General features: G+C 47.3%; 1 protein-coding gene across 3 annotated transcripts in view; it reads left to right on the plus strand.

Annotated features, from left to right (window-relative positions):
- LOC123755738 (uncharacterized) overlaps positions 1 to 16,432 on the plus strand; it is a 136,331-nt gene that overhangs the window by 86,943 nt on the left and 32,956 nt on the right. For all 3 annotated transcript variants that reach the window (XM_045738483.2, XM_045738487.2, XM_069300016.1), the window contains exon 8: positions 3,143 to 3,311. In XM_045738483.2, coding sequence (XP_045594439.1) covers positions 3,143 to 3,311 — 169 coding nt within the window. The remainder of the gene's footprint in view (positions 1 to 3,142; positions 3,312 to 16,432) is intronic.

Raw genomic sequence — 16,432 nt, forward strand, 5'->3', positions numbered from 1 at the left:
CCCTGGTGGCCATGCCGGGAAACTAACAGAAGAAAATGGCCACCAGAACAGAGGACTGTGATCGACGCAAGAGATACGAAAACACGCCAGCAAAAGTGGGAAGCAAGCAGACTGGATGGGCAAGAAACTCCGCCCAGAAGCAGAAAACCCAGGCAGGGGCAAACAGCCCCAGAACTGTTAGCAGGCATCCCCCACAGCCCCAGGAACCTGCAACAGAGGCCCCAGGGCAGAAATGTCCTCCACGCCCTCAGCCCTTAAAGAAAAGGAAGGGTCTAGGGGAAAGGCAGCAAGAAAGGGCCGCTGGTAAGACCCAGAAATCTTGGCAGGAGGAACAGGCTCGAAAACGTCCATCCCCAACCCGAACAGGGCAGCCCCCAAAACCGCCCAAGTCTCGGCCCCAACTAAACCCCGCCCTGACCCCGAAACCCGCAGACGGTCCGGAGCCGGGAACAGGGAGGGAAAGGGGCGAACAGCACCTAACCAAAACGGGGCGGCCTCGGGGCATCCGAGAGGGAAACAAACCTAACGTGTTGCAGAAACCTAACCTAGCTTGCAACACGGATGCCACCTGTACTCTGAACAGTAATAACATCAGGAGAGTACTGGAGAACAAGCAGAGAATATCTCTCACAAGACTCCGGGTCAAGGTGTCAGTGACCCAACAGGCAACATGACGGAGGTAAAAGTGGCGACTGTCACCAGGAGACAAGGGCACAGCAACCAAAGATCCCGTACAAGATGGGTTGGAACCCGGAAGACACATTCAATGGTCCATCGAGCCCAGACGGGTTTCCAGGGCCCGTAGGCTGACTGCTACGGGAAGCCCGGGCAAGGTGTTGCTAACCGGTTAAAACCCAAAAATAACAAGGTGGTAGAGGACAACACTGAAAACCCCTGCGACGTGTACAATCACGGAGTCCTAGCAGAGGGCCACCAAACACTACCAGTGGAACTATAGCCACATTAGGCAGACCCCCACCAGGCAAATGAAAATAAAAACAAAAGAAAACCCCCAAAAAGTACACCGTCTCCAGAGGCAACAGGAACCGGTCGCCGCTTAGGTGGCAGGTCGTGCAACACCTTGACGCCCTAACCAGCACAATATCAGTCTGTACTCAGGGCCAAACAAGGGCCCCAAGCCCCAGCTGGCCCCAAGGGCGAGGCAAATGCCGAGCAGCAAGAACCTCTACGGGAATGGTTCCCGAACGCCCCAGCGGAAGATAACCCTATCATGCAGGGGCAGTACTTACAGGGCTCTTAGGGAAGGAAGCCCCTAAGTGCATGCAGCCCCGGTACTGATGAGAAACACCTGGCCACCGCACAACACAACACATGGCAGTAAACGCTACACAAGGCTACACTGCCTAATAAACTGAGGCCAGAGAAGCGTCTATCCCGGTTGACATTAGCTTACGAACTGATGCTAGGCAGCCGGCGCGGTGAGGTCCGGGGCTCCCCCCTCTACCTCTCGGGGCGGGGAGGGCTGCGCGGACAATCGGCGCGGCAGTGAAGTGTGATGTTTGCTTGTTTGCTTGTTTCCTTGGGATTGTAGGGAGTTTCTACCTCTCTGTTCGGTTTTTTGTTTTAGTTTTTTTACCATGTGGGGTTTGTTTTGTTATGCCTACCTTTCTGGGTGCCTAACCCCGGTCGATGGCAGATAAGGAAAACCCCAACCACAAGGGAGTTTTCCAGGGCCATTGCTCCCTGAAACCTCTCTGAAGGGGCCAGGTTCTGGCGCTGGTCCCTGCATTGTTGGTCTGAACTCCTTAGCTAATGTCCCGGTCTAATATAACATACATTAGCCCGATAAGCTCCAGGGAGCCTTAGGGGCTCTCCACAGAAAAAGGGCATGGAAGGATGTGCAGAATAGCACCATTGAAAAGCAGAGGTGCAAAATGCATGCTGACAGAAAACTTGATCAACATCAAAGGCGCAAATCTTTAACACCCCTACATGTATCAGACCTAATTGGCCGACCTCTCACAGTGTTCAAAAGAGAACTTGACAATCACCTTCAAAGGATACATAACCAGGCTGTGACTCGTATGTCAGACTGTGAGCAGCCACATTGAACTGCCTGGTTGGTCAGACTAGCAACCAGGAAGCCTGGTCAGATACTGAGTCACGGTGATGTTGATCCTTGAAATCATCAACAGCTAGTCAACAGGTAGGTAATTACACACACACACATTTTTATCGAGATTTCCTACGAGGTCAGACTCTTGACCTTCCCCAGGATGCAACACACAAATAAAGGACCACATAAAGAATATTGTGCGAGGAGCCTATGCCACGCTTTCTAACTTCAGAATTGCTTTTAAATACATGGATGGCGATATACTAAAGAAATTGTTCACGACTTTTGTTAAGCCAAAGCTAGAATATGCAGCAGTTGTGTGATGCCCATATCTTAAGAAGCACATCAACAAACTGGAAAAGGTGCAATGACATGCTACTAAGTGGCTCCCAGAACTGAAGGGCAAGAGCTACGAGGAGAGGTTAGAGGCATTAAATATGCCAAAACTAGAAGACAGAAAAAAAGGTGATATGATCACTACATACAAAATAGTAACAGGAATTGATAAAATCGATAGGGAAGATTTCCTGAGACCTGGAAGTTTAAGAACAAGAGGTCATAGATATAAACTAGCTAAACACAGTTTCCGAAGAAATATAAGAAAATTCACTTTCGCAAACAGAGTCGTAGACGGTTGGAAAAAGTTAAGTGAGAAGGTGGTGGAGGCCAAGACCGTCAGTAGTTTCAAAGCGTTATATGACAAAGAGTGCTGGGAAGACGGGACACCACGAGCGTAGCTCTCATCCTGTAACTACACTTAGGTAATTACAACAGTTAACTATCTCCTGGATATGTATTTACTGTTAGGCGAACAGAGGCATTACGTGAAAGGAAGTGTGTCCAACCATTTTATCCCACATTGGAAACTAACCCCGGATCCCTGATTGTGAGTGATGAACAAGGCCAAGTAAACTGTGAGACCATAATGAAATCATATTCATGCATCAGCTTTTCATCATAGCATAAGATATAAGTTATTAAGCATTTTATACGTGAACTCATAAAACTTTTGTTGTGTATTAATTGTTTTGTTTTTCTGACTTTTACAGTGTTTTCTTGTTTCAGAATTTGGGAACGATTGCCTACGAGTCGCAGAACTACGAATCCGAGGAGAAGTTGGTGTCATTCACCTGCCTGCCACACTTGCATTCTGATGGCATGTTCCTCCTCAACATTCCAGGGCTCACAGATATTACCATTGAGTCTTACAGGGTGATACATGACTTTAAGACTGGTCAGTTTATAAAGAAAATATATTATTGTATGGTTTAACCTTAGATGAAAAATGTAATATTTACTGTAGTTAATGTTGATGGATGAATACAAAATTTGATCGAGAAATTATGTGAATGGGGGAAAAATTAGAATTTTGTATTAATTTATTAATTAAAATGCCCTTGTATTCTGAATTAAGAGAGAAGAGTACAGAGTTTGAGCAAATCATGATCACAAAACCCACTAAAATTACTCAAACATTTGCTTCTGCTTTTTTTACTACATTTGGATAAACAAAACATCTCCAATACACATCTCCACTAACATTTGAAATAATCACTGATGGTATGATAGACCAGTACCATAAATTTTTTCTAATTTTTAACCATCCATTAGAAACTATGAAGATTTGCTTTGGATTACACAATGAAGCCTACATAATTAACTTTTCTGTGGGGAGCCCCTACTGCTCCCTGGAGCTTATCGGGCTAATGTATGTTATATTAGACTGGGACATAGCTAAGGAGTTCAGACCTACCAGGGACCAGCGCCAGAACCTGGCCCCTTCAGAGAGGTTTCAGGGAGCAATGGCCCTGGAAAACCCCCTTGTGGTTGGGGTTTTCCTTATCTGCCATCGACTGGTGCTTGCACCCAGAAAGGTAGGCATAACAAAACAAACCCCACATGGTAAAAAAACTAAAACAAAAACCGAACAGAGGTAGAAACTCCCTACAATCCCAAGGAAACAAGCAAACATCACATTTTACTGCCGTACCGATCGTCCGCACAGCCCTCCCCGCCCCGCCCCGAGAGAGGTGGAGGGGGTAGCCCCGGACCTAACGTGCGGGGTGCCTAGCATCAGTTCGTAAGCTAATGTCAACTGGGATAGACGCTTCTCTGGCCTCAGTTTCCTAGGCGGTGTTTGCCTTGTGTGGCGTTCACTGCCGTGTGTTGTGCGGTGGCCAGGAGTACCTCATCAGTACTGGAGCTGCATGCGCTTAGGGGCTTCCTTCCCTAAGCACCTTGTGAGTACTGCCCCTGTGTAACAGGGTTATCTTCCCTGAGGGGTTCGGGAACCATTCCTGTAGAGGTTCTTGCTGCTCGGCATTTGCCTCGCCCTTGGGGCCAGCTGGGACTTGGGGCCCTTGTTTGGCCCTGGGGTAGGGACTGGTATTGTGCTGGTTAGGGCAGCAAGGTGTTGCACGACCTGCCACCTAAGCGGCGACCGGTTCCTGTTGCCTCTGGAGACAGTGTAATTCTGCAGGGTTTTTCTTTTGTTTTTATTTTCATTTGCCTGGTGGGGATCTGTCTAGTGTGGCTATAATTCCACTGGTAGTGTTTGGTGGCCCTCTCCTAGACCCCCGTGATTGTACACGTCACAGGGGTTTTCAGTGTTGTCCTCTACCTTCCCCTTGTTATTTTTGGGTGTTTAACCGGTTAGTAACACCTTGCCCGGGCTTCCCGTAGTTGTTACCCTGCGGGCCCTGGAAACCCTTGTCGGGGCTCAGTGGACCATTGAATGTGTCTTCTGGGTCCCAACCCGTCTTGTACGGGAGCGTTGGTTGCTGTGCCCTTGTCTCCAGGTGACAGTCGCTACTTTTACCTCCGTCATGCTGCCTGTTGGGTCACTGACACCTTGACCCAGAGTCTTGCGATAGAGATTCTCTGCTTGTTCTCCAGTACTCTCTTGATGTTATTACTGTTCAGAGTACAGGCAGCTTCCGTGTTGCAAGCTAGGTTAGGTTGCTGCAAAACGCTAGGTTGGCTTCCCACTCGGATGCCCCGAGGCCACCCCGTTTTGGTTAGGTGCTGTTCGCCCCTTTCCCTCCCTGTTCCTGGCTCCGGACCGTCTGCGGGTTTCGGGTTCGGGGCGGTGTTTAGTTGGGGCCGAGACTCGGGTGGTTTTCGGGGGCTGCCCCTTTTGCGTTGGGGACGGAGGTTTTCGAGCCTGTTTCCCCTGCCAAGCCTTCTGGGTCTTACCAGCGGCCCTTTCTTGCTGCCTTTCGCCTGGACTCTTCCTTTTCTTTAAGGGCGGAGGGCTTGGAGGATGGCTCTGCCACGGGGCCTCTATTGCGGGCTCCCGGGGCTGTGGGGGATGCCTGCTAGCAGTTCTGGGGCAGTTTGAACCTGTTTGGGTTTTCTGCTTCTGGGCTGAGTTTTCGCCCATCCATTCTGCTTGCTTCCCACTTTTGCTGGCGTGTTTTCGTATCTTTTGTGTCTGTCACAGTCCTCTGTTCTGGTGGCCATTTTCTTCTGCCGGTTTCCCAGCGTGGCCACCAGGGCGGCATTGCGGTTTGTTTACATGCGCCTGGGTGTGCAAGCGAGCATCTTGGGTGAGTTTTTCTGGTGTTTTCTGCCCGCTTCCTGTTCCTCTGAGAACGACTAAGTGTTGATTTTACACTGGGTTTTCCGTTTTCTGTTTTGGGTCTGGGCCCTAGGGTTTGGGCACAGTGTCCCTGGCTGTTATGCTTGCTCCCACACCATGTCCCTAGGTTTTTCGGTCTGTTTTGACCATTTCCCTGTGGGTTCTGTCTAGGACTGTGCTTTGCCTTTCTGTGGTGTATCTCCGCTGGCAAATGTGGTGGTTTGGCTCCTCCTGGTTCGATTCCGGGTTCCTTTGGGTTCTTTGGTTTCGTTTCCGGAGGTTTCCTCCTCTTGGGCCCCCTTCGTGGGTTCAGGGGGCTTTGTTTCCTCGTGTGTGACCCGGTTCTGCCTTCTGGGGTTCCAGGATCTTCTTGGCTTGCAGACTGATCTTTTTGGGTCTTGCCACGTGTTGTGGTCTTGCTGGGACGTTGGGGTTTTGTCGTTGAGGTGGGCCTTTTGATGCAGTTTTCTGCCTTCTTCGCCTGGCCGGCGTGGTGCTCTCTGCCCACTGGTCGGCGGCTTGTAATTTTCTTTTCACGTGTATGTGTGTGTGTACACATGTGCATGTACATGCACATGTGTAATTACCTAAGTGTAATTACCTAAGTGTAGTTACAGGATGAGAGCTACGCTCGTGGTGTCCCGTCTTCCCAGTACTCTTTGTCATATAACGCTTTGAAACTTCTGACGGTCTTGGCCTCCACCACCTTCTCACTTAACTTGTTCCAACCGTCTTCCACTCTATTTGCGAAGGTGAATTTTCTTATATTTCTTCGGCATCTGTGTTTAGCTAGTTTAAAGCTATGACCTCTTGTTCTTGAAGTTCCAGGTCTCAGGAAATCTTCCCTGTCGATTTTATCAATTCCTGTTATTATTTTGTACGTAGTGATCATATCACCTCTTTTTCTTCTGTCTTCTAGTTTTGGCATATTTAATGCCTCTAACCTCTCCTCGTAGCTCTTGCCGTTCAGTTCTGGGAGCCACTTAGTAGCATGTCTCTGCACCTTTTCCAGTTTGTTGCTGTGCTTCTTAAGATATGGGCACCACACAACAGCTGCATATTCTAGCTTTGGCCTAACAAAAGTCATGAACAATTTCTTTAGTATATCGCCATCCATGTATTTAAAAGCAATTCTGAAATTAGAAAGCATAGCATAGGCTCCTTGCACAATATTCTTTATGTGGTCCTCAGGTGATAGTTTTCTATCTAGAACCACCCCTAGATCTCTCTCTTTATCAGAATTCTTTAAAGATTTCTCACATAATATATAGGTTGTGTTGGGTCTATGTTCTCCTATTCCACATTCCATAACATGACATTTATTAACATTAAATTCCATTTGCCAAGTGGTGCTCCATATACTTATTTTGTCCAGGTCTTCTTGAAGGGCATGACAATCATCTAAATTTCTTATCCTTCCTATTATCTTAGCATCATCAGCAAACATGTTCATATAATTCTGTATACCAACTGGTAGATCATTTATGTAGACAATAAACATCACTGGTGCAAGAACTGAACCCTGTGGTACTCCACTTGTGACATTTCTCCATTCCGATACATTGCCTCTGATTACTGCCCTCATTTTTCTATCAGTCAGAAAATTTTTCATCCATGTTAGAAGCTTACCTGTCACCCCTCCAATATTTTCCAGTTTCCAGAATAACCTCTTATGAGTAACTCTTTCGAAAGCCTTTTTTAGGTCCAGATAGATGCAGTCAACCCAACCATCTCTTTCCTGTAATATCTCTGTGACTCGATCATAGAAACTGAGTAAATTCGATACACAGGCTCTTCCAGATCGAAAACCATACTGTCTGTCTGATATTATATCATTTCTCTCCAGGTGTTCTACCCATTTAGTTTTGATTAGTTTTTCCAATACTTTCACTATTACACTTGTCAATGATACAGGTCTATAATTGAGGGGGTCTTCCCTGCTGCCACTTTTGTAGATTGGAACTATGTTAGCCTGTTTCCACACGTCTGCTACGATTCCTGTACACAGGGATGCCTGAAAGATCAGGTGAAGTGGAATGCTGAGCTCAGATGCACATTCTCTCAGAACCCATGGTGAAACGCCATTTGGGCCAGCTGCTTTGTTCTTACTGAGCTCCTTTAGCATATTTTCCACTTCCATGTGTATACGCACGTGTGTGTAACATACCGTATGTGTGTGTGTCTATGTATATGTATGTGTATGTTTATATACATAATATATATATGTATATATGTGTATATGTGTATGTATACTTTTTCTTTTGAAAGGGGCTCTGTTCCCTTCTCTGTTGACGGGGCGCTGGGGGAGCAGCTTGCTCTGCTGACTCTCGCATGGTCCCGCAGTTAGTAGGCGCTTTTGGTTGTCTTCCGGCCTCTGGTGGCTGCGGTGGACGACTTCTCCACCTTTTGGGGTTCAGGGCTGGCGGGGTGGGCTTCTTCCCTTTGCGCTTCGTCATGTCATCTTTGTGGGTGCATTGGACGTGGTCGATCTGCCCCATCCTTTTGGGGTTCCCGTCTGCTCTATGCAGACATGGGCCTGTCGAATCTGCGGTTCTTCTGGACTTTTTCAGTCTGCGCCCTGGATTCTATGCCCTTATCAGAGGTCTGTTGTCTCCTGTCCAGCTTCTGTTGGGGCCGGGTGCCTGGATGGTGGCCCTGGACCTCCAGGTCAATTCTTGGCATGTTCCTCTCCAGTTTTCTGGGACTGGCACAGTTGGTGGTGGGGCTTCAGGCTTGCTGCTTTTGTTGCCTTCCCTATTTTGTAATTGGCTCTTGGTGTATTTACGCATATTTATCGGATCTTGGTGCCCTGTCTGAGTCTGCTTGGAACTGGGTGTCTGGCCTACCTCGACGACTGGCTGGTGTGGGCTCCCAGTCGGTTCGCTTGTCTGCTCGCCAGGGGTGTGGTTCTTTCCTGATCGCCGGGTTTGGTTTCCTGGTGATCCGGAGGCCATTCCATTTGTTTCCGTCCCGGGTTCTGACCTGGCTGGGCCTTGTTTAGGGCTCTTGGGCCGCTCCTTGTCTTTCCCTCCAGAAGTGTTGCTGTGGCTGTGGTCCCATCTTCGGCTGTTCATGAGGGGGTCCGGGGTTGCTCGGCGGTTGCTCGAGCAGTTGTGCGGGAGTCTGAACTTCGATGTGCCGGTCTGCCCTCGGGGTCGGGTTTGGCTTTAGCATCTGTTTGGTTCCTTCGGAGACTCCCCTTCCGCCTCTCTTACAATCATAGGGTTTGTTCCTCCGGGGATCTTGTGTTGGTGCTGCGTCACCAGCTTCCTCTTTGGGGTTTTCAGGGTTCCGTGCCTTGGCACCTCCCCGAGCCTTCGCTCGAGGTGTCGACGGATGGGTCATCTCTCGGCTGGGGCATTGTGACCAGTGCTCACCAGGTCGGCAGGGGAATGGTAGGGTCTGTCTGTCCGTCAAGCTAACAGCACAGTTCGGGAGTTTGTGGCTGTCTAGTTTGCACTTCGGAGGGTTTTGATCCCTTGGTGCTTTACCATTCAGCTCCATTCTGACTGATCTCTGGCAGTTCTTTAACGGAACCACAGGGTTTTTCTTTGGTGTTTGACCTTTTGGGTTGGTCCCTTATAGTGGGTCGTTTGCTGGATTCTCGGGGTTTGGCTAACCGTGAGGTTCATGTCCGGCATGTGTCCTGTGTCTTGGCGGACAGCTGACTCGGTTCATTCCTCTGTTCGCGGATTGGCCAGTCGTTGCCGACTCATTTCGTTGGCTCTGCCGGACGTATGGACTCCTGGCCATGGACGTCTTCGAGTTGGCGTGGTCTAGGCGTCGCCCTTTCTATGTGGCGCCCTTACCCGCTTGCGAGGCGTTCACGGTGGATGCCTTTCGGCAGGACTGGTCGAGGTGGGGGTACCTGTTCCTCTTCTCCAGGTCTAGCTGTTGCTTCGGGTTCTGTCTTGGTTGGAGTCCATTCCCACGAGAGTAGTCCTTATGGTCCCTTGGTGGCTGGCCCAGCTTTATTTTCAGACGCTTTTTCATAGATGTCCGAACTCGAGGCGTTTTCCTGCGGCTCCGCCTCTTTCAGTAGGTCGGACCGGTCGTGTACGTGACTGGTTCGGCCTTCTCCTCGGCTCTTCATGTCTGGTATTTTGATGCGAGTATCACCATCTCTGTGGCTATCAGGTGGCTTTGTTGATGGTGTCCCACCTGCAAGCTTCGTCTCGGCGACAGTATGACATTCCTGGTGTTTTTATGCACTTTTTCTTGCTCTTCGTAGGATGTCTTCTCTTTCGTATCAGGTTGTCTTGTCCTTTCTTGGGTTTTCAGGACTACAGTTTTTTTATGTTTCTTACTGTCGCCTCGTTTTGTGCGGCGCTGGCAGAGCCGCTCCGGCTTGCGTTCAGGGTGGACGTTACATCTACCCTGTTTCGTATGCTTTCTCGTGTTTTGCTTCACCTCTCGCCTGCTCATGTTTCGCGTGAGCTGTCCTGGTCTTCGATCAGGGGCGCCTTTTTATCTTCTCCTTAGTTTGGGGTAGCCCCTTTGATTCAGGTTTCTGCTCTTTGGTACTGGTGGTAGGTTTGTATGTTTGCAGCCTTTCTCCATCCTTCTGGAGACTGCTGCTTTCTGGAGGGGTTCTTGGGTTATTGATGCTTGATTGGTTCGGCCGGGGGAGCGTCCTGTATTGTCCGGTTGCGCTTTTTTGCCGTTACCTGCGTACTGTGTCTGGGGATGTGCTTTGGGTTGGTCCGGTTCCCCTCGTTCCCTGTTTCAGAGCTTGGGTCTCCTAGGTCGTCCGCAGAGTTTTTAAGTCTTCCAGCCTGCGGTCTGTCCTTGTGCCCGTGCTGTTCGGACGTTTGCAGCTTTTGCTGCTGTGTTGGTGACGTCTAGGGCTCTTTTCGGGTGCAGGGATTTGAGGCTCGTACAGGTTCTTGGCCGCCTATGCTTTATGCGCGTCTGCTCCTATGCGTTCTTGTTGCCTTGGGTTGCAGGTTGCAGCCAGTTGTCTCGGCTTCGCGTTGCGGAGTTTGTGGCGGCCGCCTCCCGGGTCAGCCCTTTCTTTTCCTTCTATTTGGGTATGAAGCTCCAGGGAGCCATAGGGGCTCCCAACAGAAAACCAGCGTTGAATGTAATGAAACGCCATTTTCTGGGTGAGGCCATGAGGCTCCTTGGCAACCCTCCCTCCCATCGGTCGGCGGTTTTTTCGCATTGGTTGAAGCTTAGTTCTGAACTGATGCTACGCAGCCGGCCCGGTAGGTCCGGGGCTCCCCCCTTCCCCACTCGGAGTGGGGAGGGCTGCTCGGACGATTGGCGTGGCAGTAAAATGTGATGTTTGCTTGTTTGTTTGTTTCCTTGGGATTGTAGGGAGTTTCTACCTCTCTGTTCGTTTTTTTGTTTTAGTTTTTTACCATGTGGGGTTTGTTTTATGCCTACCTTTCTGAGTGCTAACCCCGGTCGATGGCAGATAAGGAAAATCCCAACCACAAGAGGGTTTTCCAGGGCCATTGCTCCCTGAAACCTCTCTGAAGGGGCCAGGTTCTGGTGCTGGTCCCTGGTAGGTCTGAACTCCTTAGCTAATGTTCTGGTCTAATATAACATACATTAGCCCGATAAGCTCCAGGGAGCCTCCGGGGCTCACCCAGAAAATGGCGTTTCATTACATTCAATGCTGGTTTGTTGTTGTTGACAACATAAACTGGGACACTGAACTCAGTGTCCCAGAACTCTGAACTCAGAAACATGAACATGAACATAGGTGTACACAAATTTCTTGATAAAACACAGAGCCTCTACAACACGCAATGTCCCATGATAACTAAGGAAGTTACCACCAAAAGGCTAAATACATGGCTTGCTACTGGCATCCTTCAGTCAACGAATAAAATAAATGTGAGAAGAACAGGATTAGAGTTTTTTCTTAAGAAATGACAAAGAGGTTATCTTTAACCCTCAAACTGCTAGGGGCCAAAATGGAATTCACACCCACAGGCGCAACAAAAAAAAAAAAATTCAAAAAATTCTTTCGTCTTATAGAAGTGTTCATTTTTGTTCCCTGGTCACGGAAAAAATAAAAAAATCGTAGGTGGCATATTTTAGCCGCAATAGGGTAGGGAAGTGTGGCAAAAATGGGGCGTTGGCAGAGCCTTCGCCAGACGAGCTCTACTCCGCCTGAGCTGTCAGACGGCAGTTGCAACAAATATATTATTACCTAATTATTTCAATGTCTCTGATTGATTTTTTCTTAGTTTTTTTGCAGTAATATTATTCCATACAGTGAATTGTGGTATATTTATATTATAAAATGTGTGAACCATCACTGTACTTAAAATTATGGTGTGCATATTAGTGATTCAATTATTATGTTCATAAAACAATAAACAAATAGTTTTGCTGTTGTTACACTATATACACAGGTTATATATAAGTATTTGCATGTTTTGTACACCATAACGAACTACTAAGTTGGTCTTGTGAGTAAAAAAGCAACGAGGAGTGACCGCCAAACACCAGCGAGCCACTCGCTGTCACTCCCTCCCTCAACACCACCTCCCTCGCCCTCATTCACCTCCCACAATACTCTTTCTGTATTTATTCACTATACACAGACGTTATATATACGTAGTTACATGTTTTGTTCACCATAACTGTACATCTAAGCTTATATGGTGAGTAAAGGCACAAAGATGAAGCTACTCACACAGTCAGCTGATCGGCGGCCGCCCTCAAGGCCAGACGCACTAATATTTGTCCTCCAACAATATTGTTTGTGGTGTTATTACGCTATATACACACATTATATATAAGTATCTACCTGTTTTATTCACCATACCTGAACAAATAAGCTGGTATGGTGCCCAAAGATCATAGTGGCCATCAGTAAACAACATGCCAAGTCGTGCAGACGACGCTCCTCCCTCACCAAAATGGCGGCTCCCAACCTACTCCACTCGCTGTTATCCTCACACTATACACACGTTATATATAAGTATCTACATTTGTGTTCACCATGGTGAACCACTAAGCTGGTATGGTGAGTGCAGTCAATAAATGGTGACCACACACAGTCAGAAAACGACGCCACAACCCTCCCTCCTACAGCCTTACTCCTCCCTCCATGGAGCACAGCGCTAAGTATCACCACAATCCTGCTATTATCAGAATCCTGGTCAGTTTTATCACAGTCAGGGGGCTTCAGTAATACTATCACTGCTAAATAATAGCAGTATCATTTATATTATGGTATTTGTAGGCGATGCTGTGGTCACAAGCTGAACAGCGGTGCTGTGAGCTCGTGCTGCGTGCGCCAGCCTTGGTGGCTTGCTTAATACTGACGCTGTAACACCTAAGAATGTTGGCCTGGATTTTTTTTCTAGGTGGCATCTGGCAACTATCGGTCGTGGCTGTACTATAGCTGCCCCTATCCCAGGCGTGGCGTTTAAATTATAGCGCTAGACACGAAATCATATATAAATCATGTGCACGGTTTCGGTTTTGTCACTGATATCATTTATATATGATATGCGCGGTTTGAGGGTTAATACTAACATAATAAAAAGAGCTAATATGAACTATTCTGCTATGAAAATAAACTTAATAAAATATATATCTTGGGCAGCTACCCCAAAAATCTGTAACTGTGCCTATCAAACTCTTCAGGTGTTACTTATATAATCCTCTTGCATAAAAATGAAGCAAACAACCACTCTGAAATTTGAACACTAATTTAGAAAAAAGCATAATGTGTTATAGTACAAGCCATAGCATTACTCTACAATAAACCCAGCATTTGAATGTACAGGCATACCTCAGAATAAGAGTTTAATCCGTTCCTGGAGACACCTCGCCTTCCGAAAACTTGCATTCCGAAGTTAATTTCCCCATAAGAAATAAAGGGAAATGAATTAATCCGTTCCTGACTACCCCAAAAACCCCACATCAAACTAAATTTTTATACCTAATTTACCTAATTCATCTAAATAAACCTACAAAACTGTGTTCCAGTTATTACTTACCTTGCTGTCGAGTGCTGTAGGCGTATGGAAGATGGTGAGGAGGGGGGAGGAGGAGAGGAGTTACTGTTTGGAAGGGGAGTCCCCTTCCATAATCACATCACATAACCCCATGCCTTGTAACACTATGGATACCACTTCTCTTTCTAAATTTTTCAAACCAGCCCCTGCTTGCCTTAAACTCTTTCTTATCTGCATCACTCGTTGCAGGGGTATTCTTTAGAAGGTCTTCGTGCAACACCCTGGCTTTCTCACAAATAATGGCCTCCGAAACACTATCACCCCTCAACTCCTTGTCGTGTATCCAAATTAATAACAACTTTTCCACTTCTTCAAGTATTTGTGGTCTTTGTGCCGTTAATGTTCTTACTTCTTTTGCCACTTTAGCACCCATAATCTTATTTTTCTTCTTAAGTATAGTGCATATTGTTGATGTGGCTTTGTTGTACTGCCTACAAAGTTCAACAACACGTGTACCGTTCTCATGCTTCCGAATGATCTCTTGTTTCTCCTCTATTGTCATCCTCACATGAGCTTTCTGGCCTTTATCCTTACCACTGGCTTTCTTGGGACCCATGGTGAGATATATAATAACAAATTGTATAGACAAATCACCAAAAATCCAACAAAACACTGAAAATCCGCGAGAAGAATTGATGTGGGGTAGTCACTGAGCGCGAGACAATAATAAACTGAGGGGCGGCGGGGCGGAGGGGCGACGATCGCCGAACCACCGCGCGCTAGGTCGGCTGTACGCGTATCAACAAACTCGCGTCCAAACTCGCCTCCCGAAGTAACCATCGCCTTCCGAGACAAATTTTTGGAGTAAATACACCTCGCCATCCGAAAACCTCGCATACAGGGACAATCGCATTCCGAGGTACCACTGTAATTAAACATCTCTTTCTGGAGGAGCCCTGGTGACTCTCTGAGGCTTCATATTGACAGATCATGTCAGTTGGGAAAGATCTATTTTGCCTACCTGAAATGAGAGCAAGAACCTGGCTCCCTCACAGAGGTGCTGGGAACTTGTAACACTCTGCCACCCCATTAGAAAAATCTTCTAGAAAATCTGTGAAAAATTTACAGGCAACTGGAGGGTTCACAAAAAATAAAGGCTTGAAACTGTCAAACACATTTGCAAATGATTCACATGGAATAAGGGATTCACTGAAACTAGCTTGAAACTCTTTAGTACCAATTACGACCACCCGTACCCTCAGCCAGCTCAACATCTCGGGATCTGGAGCTGATGAACAACCCAATGACAAGTTAGCAAACCTGGAAGGAGTGAGGAAATCAGGGAGCCACCGAGGCTCTTCCAGAAAGATGCATTTCATTACTTTCAATGCTGGGGTTCTGGAGGGAGCTCCCTGGTAGCTGTCTGAATCTAACTAACCACAGAAAACAAAAATGGGACTTACCAGGAAGGAAAAGAAGCACTAGGATGAAGAGAACCCAGACCGGGAGATATGCCCAAAGCAAAACACAACCAACTGGAACCAGGAACATTGAGCTGCCAGAATGCTGTTAGAAAGCTAAAACCCCCAAGCCCTAATATCGGCCCAGGACATGTTGAAGATGACCACGGCCAAAGACGTGTACAGTATTTGCGAACATTATGGGTCTAAGGGTGGGCCACAGGCTGGACAGACATAATGAGAATGGCAGACAACCTGAGAAATGTGAACTTTGGAACAGGTGACCAAGGAAACAGGTCAACCAACAAGGCATCCACTGAGATATAACCAGTGACCTGCAAATAGTGTTGATGAGAGGCTTTAGTCTCCTTTGAAATCAGCAGTTGTCTGTTTTGGTTTGCTGGCCCCCTAGAGACCCATTTAGGGTGAGTCTTTTTTCTTTTATGAATATAGCTTCCAGTATTTACAGTCTTCTCTGGTCAGTGGTGGATGCCAGGATTGTTAGGATTGTTGTATTATCTACTAGCATGATCCTAGTGAGTGTTGTGTTATGCACACTTTGTATATGGTGTCTAGGGGCACCAACTTGTAGAAGGCAGGGTAGTCTTCTTGATAGCTTTGTGGCGGTCATACCAATCTACGTAGATCGACAGTGACATCCTTCATTAAGGCAGGTAAATTGGTATACCATGTTTGTATTTTGGAGAGGAGTTGTATTGCTTATTGGGGCAGTTTATAAGTATTAAATCAGCAGAGCTTTTTCTTTTGTAGTAAATAATTAATTCCAATTGAAATCATTTAGAATTCATTTGGAATTCAATATTTTTTCATTCTGGCATCATGGCACTTCCATGACTGTCCACAACCTCACCATTAATCATGTGTCTCTCTGCACCCTCACCATCACCTCTGTATCTGTCCACACCGCTCACTATCACCCCTCTATCTGTCCGCACCCTCACTATTTCCCACAAATCTGTCCACAGCCTCACTATTTCCCCCAAATCTGTCCACAGCCTCACTATTTCCCCCAAATCTGTCCACAGCCTCACTATTGCCCCCAAATCTGTCCACAGCCTCACTATTGCCCCCAAATCTGCCCACAGCCTCACTATTGCCCCAAATCTGTCCACAGCCTCACTATTGCCCCCAAATCTGTCCACAGCCTCACTATTGCCCCCAAATCTGTCCACAGCCTCACTATTGCCCCCAAATCTGTCCACAGTCTCACTATTGCCCCCAAATCTGTCCACAGCCTCACTATTGCCCCCAAATCTGTCCACAGCCTCACTATTGCCCCCAAATCTGTCCACAGCCTCACTATTGCCCCCAAATCTGTCCACAGCCTCACTATTGCCCCAAATCTGTCCACAGCCTCACTATTTCCCTC

This window comes from Procambarus clarkii, chromosome 43, assembly GCF_040958095.1.
Source record: "Procambarus clarkii isolate CNS0578487 chromosome 43, FALCON_Pclarkii_2.0, whole genome shotgun sequence".
NCBI classification, from domain to species: domain Eukaryota; kingdom Metazoa; phylum Arthropoda; class Malacostraca; order Decapoda; family Cambaridae; genus Procambarus; species Procambarus clarkii.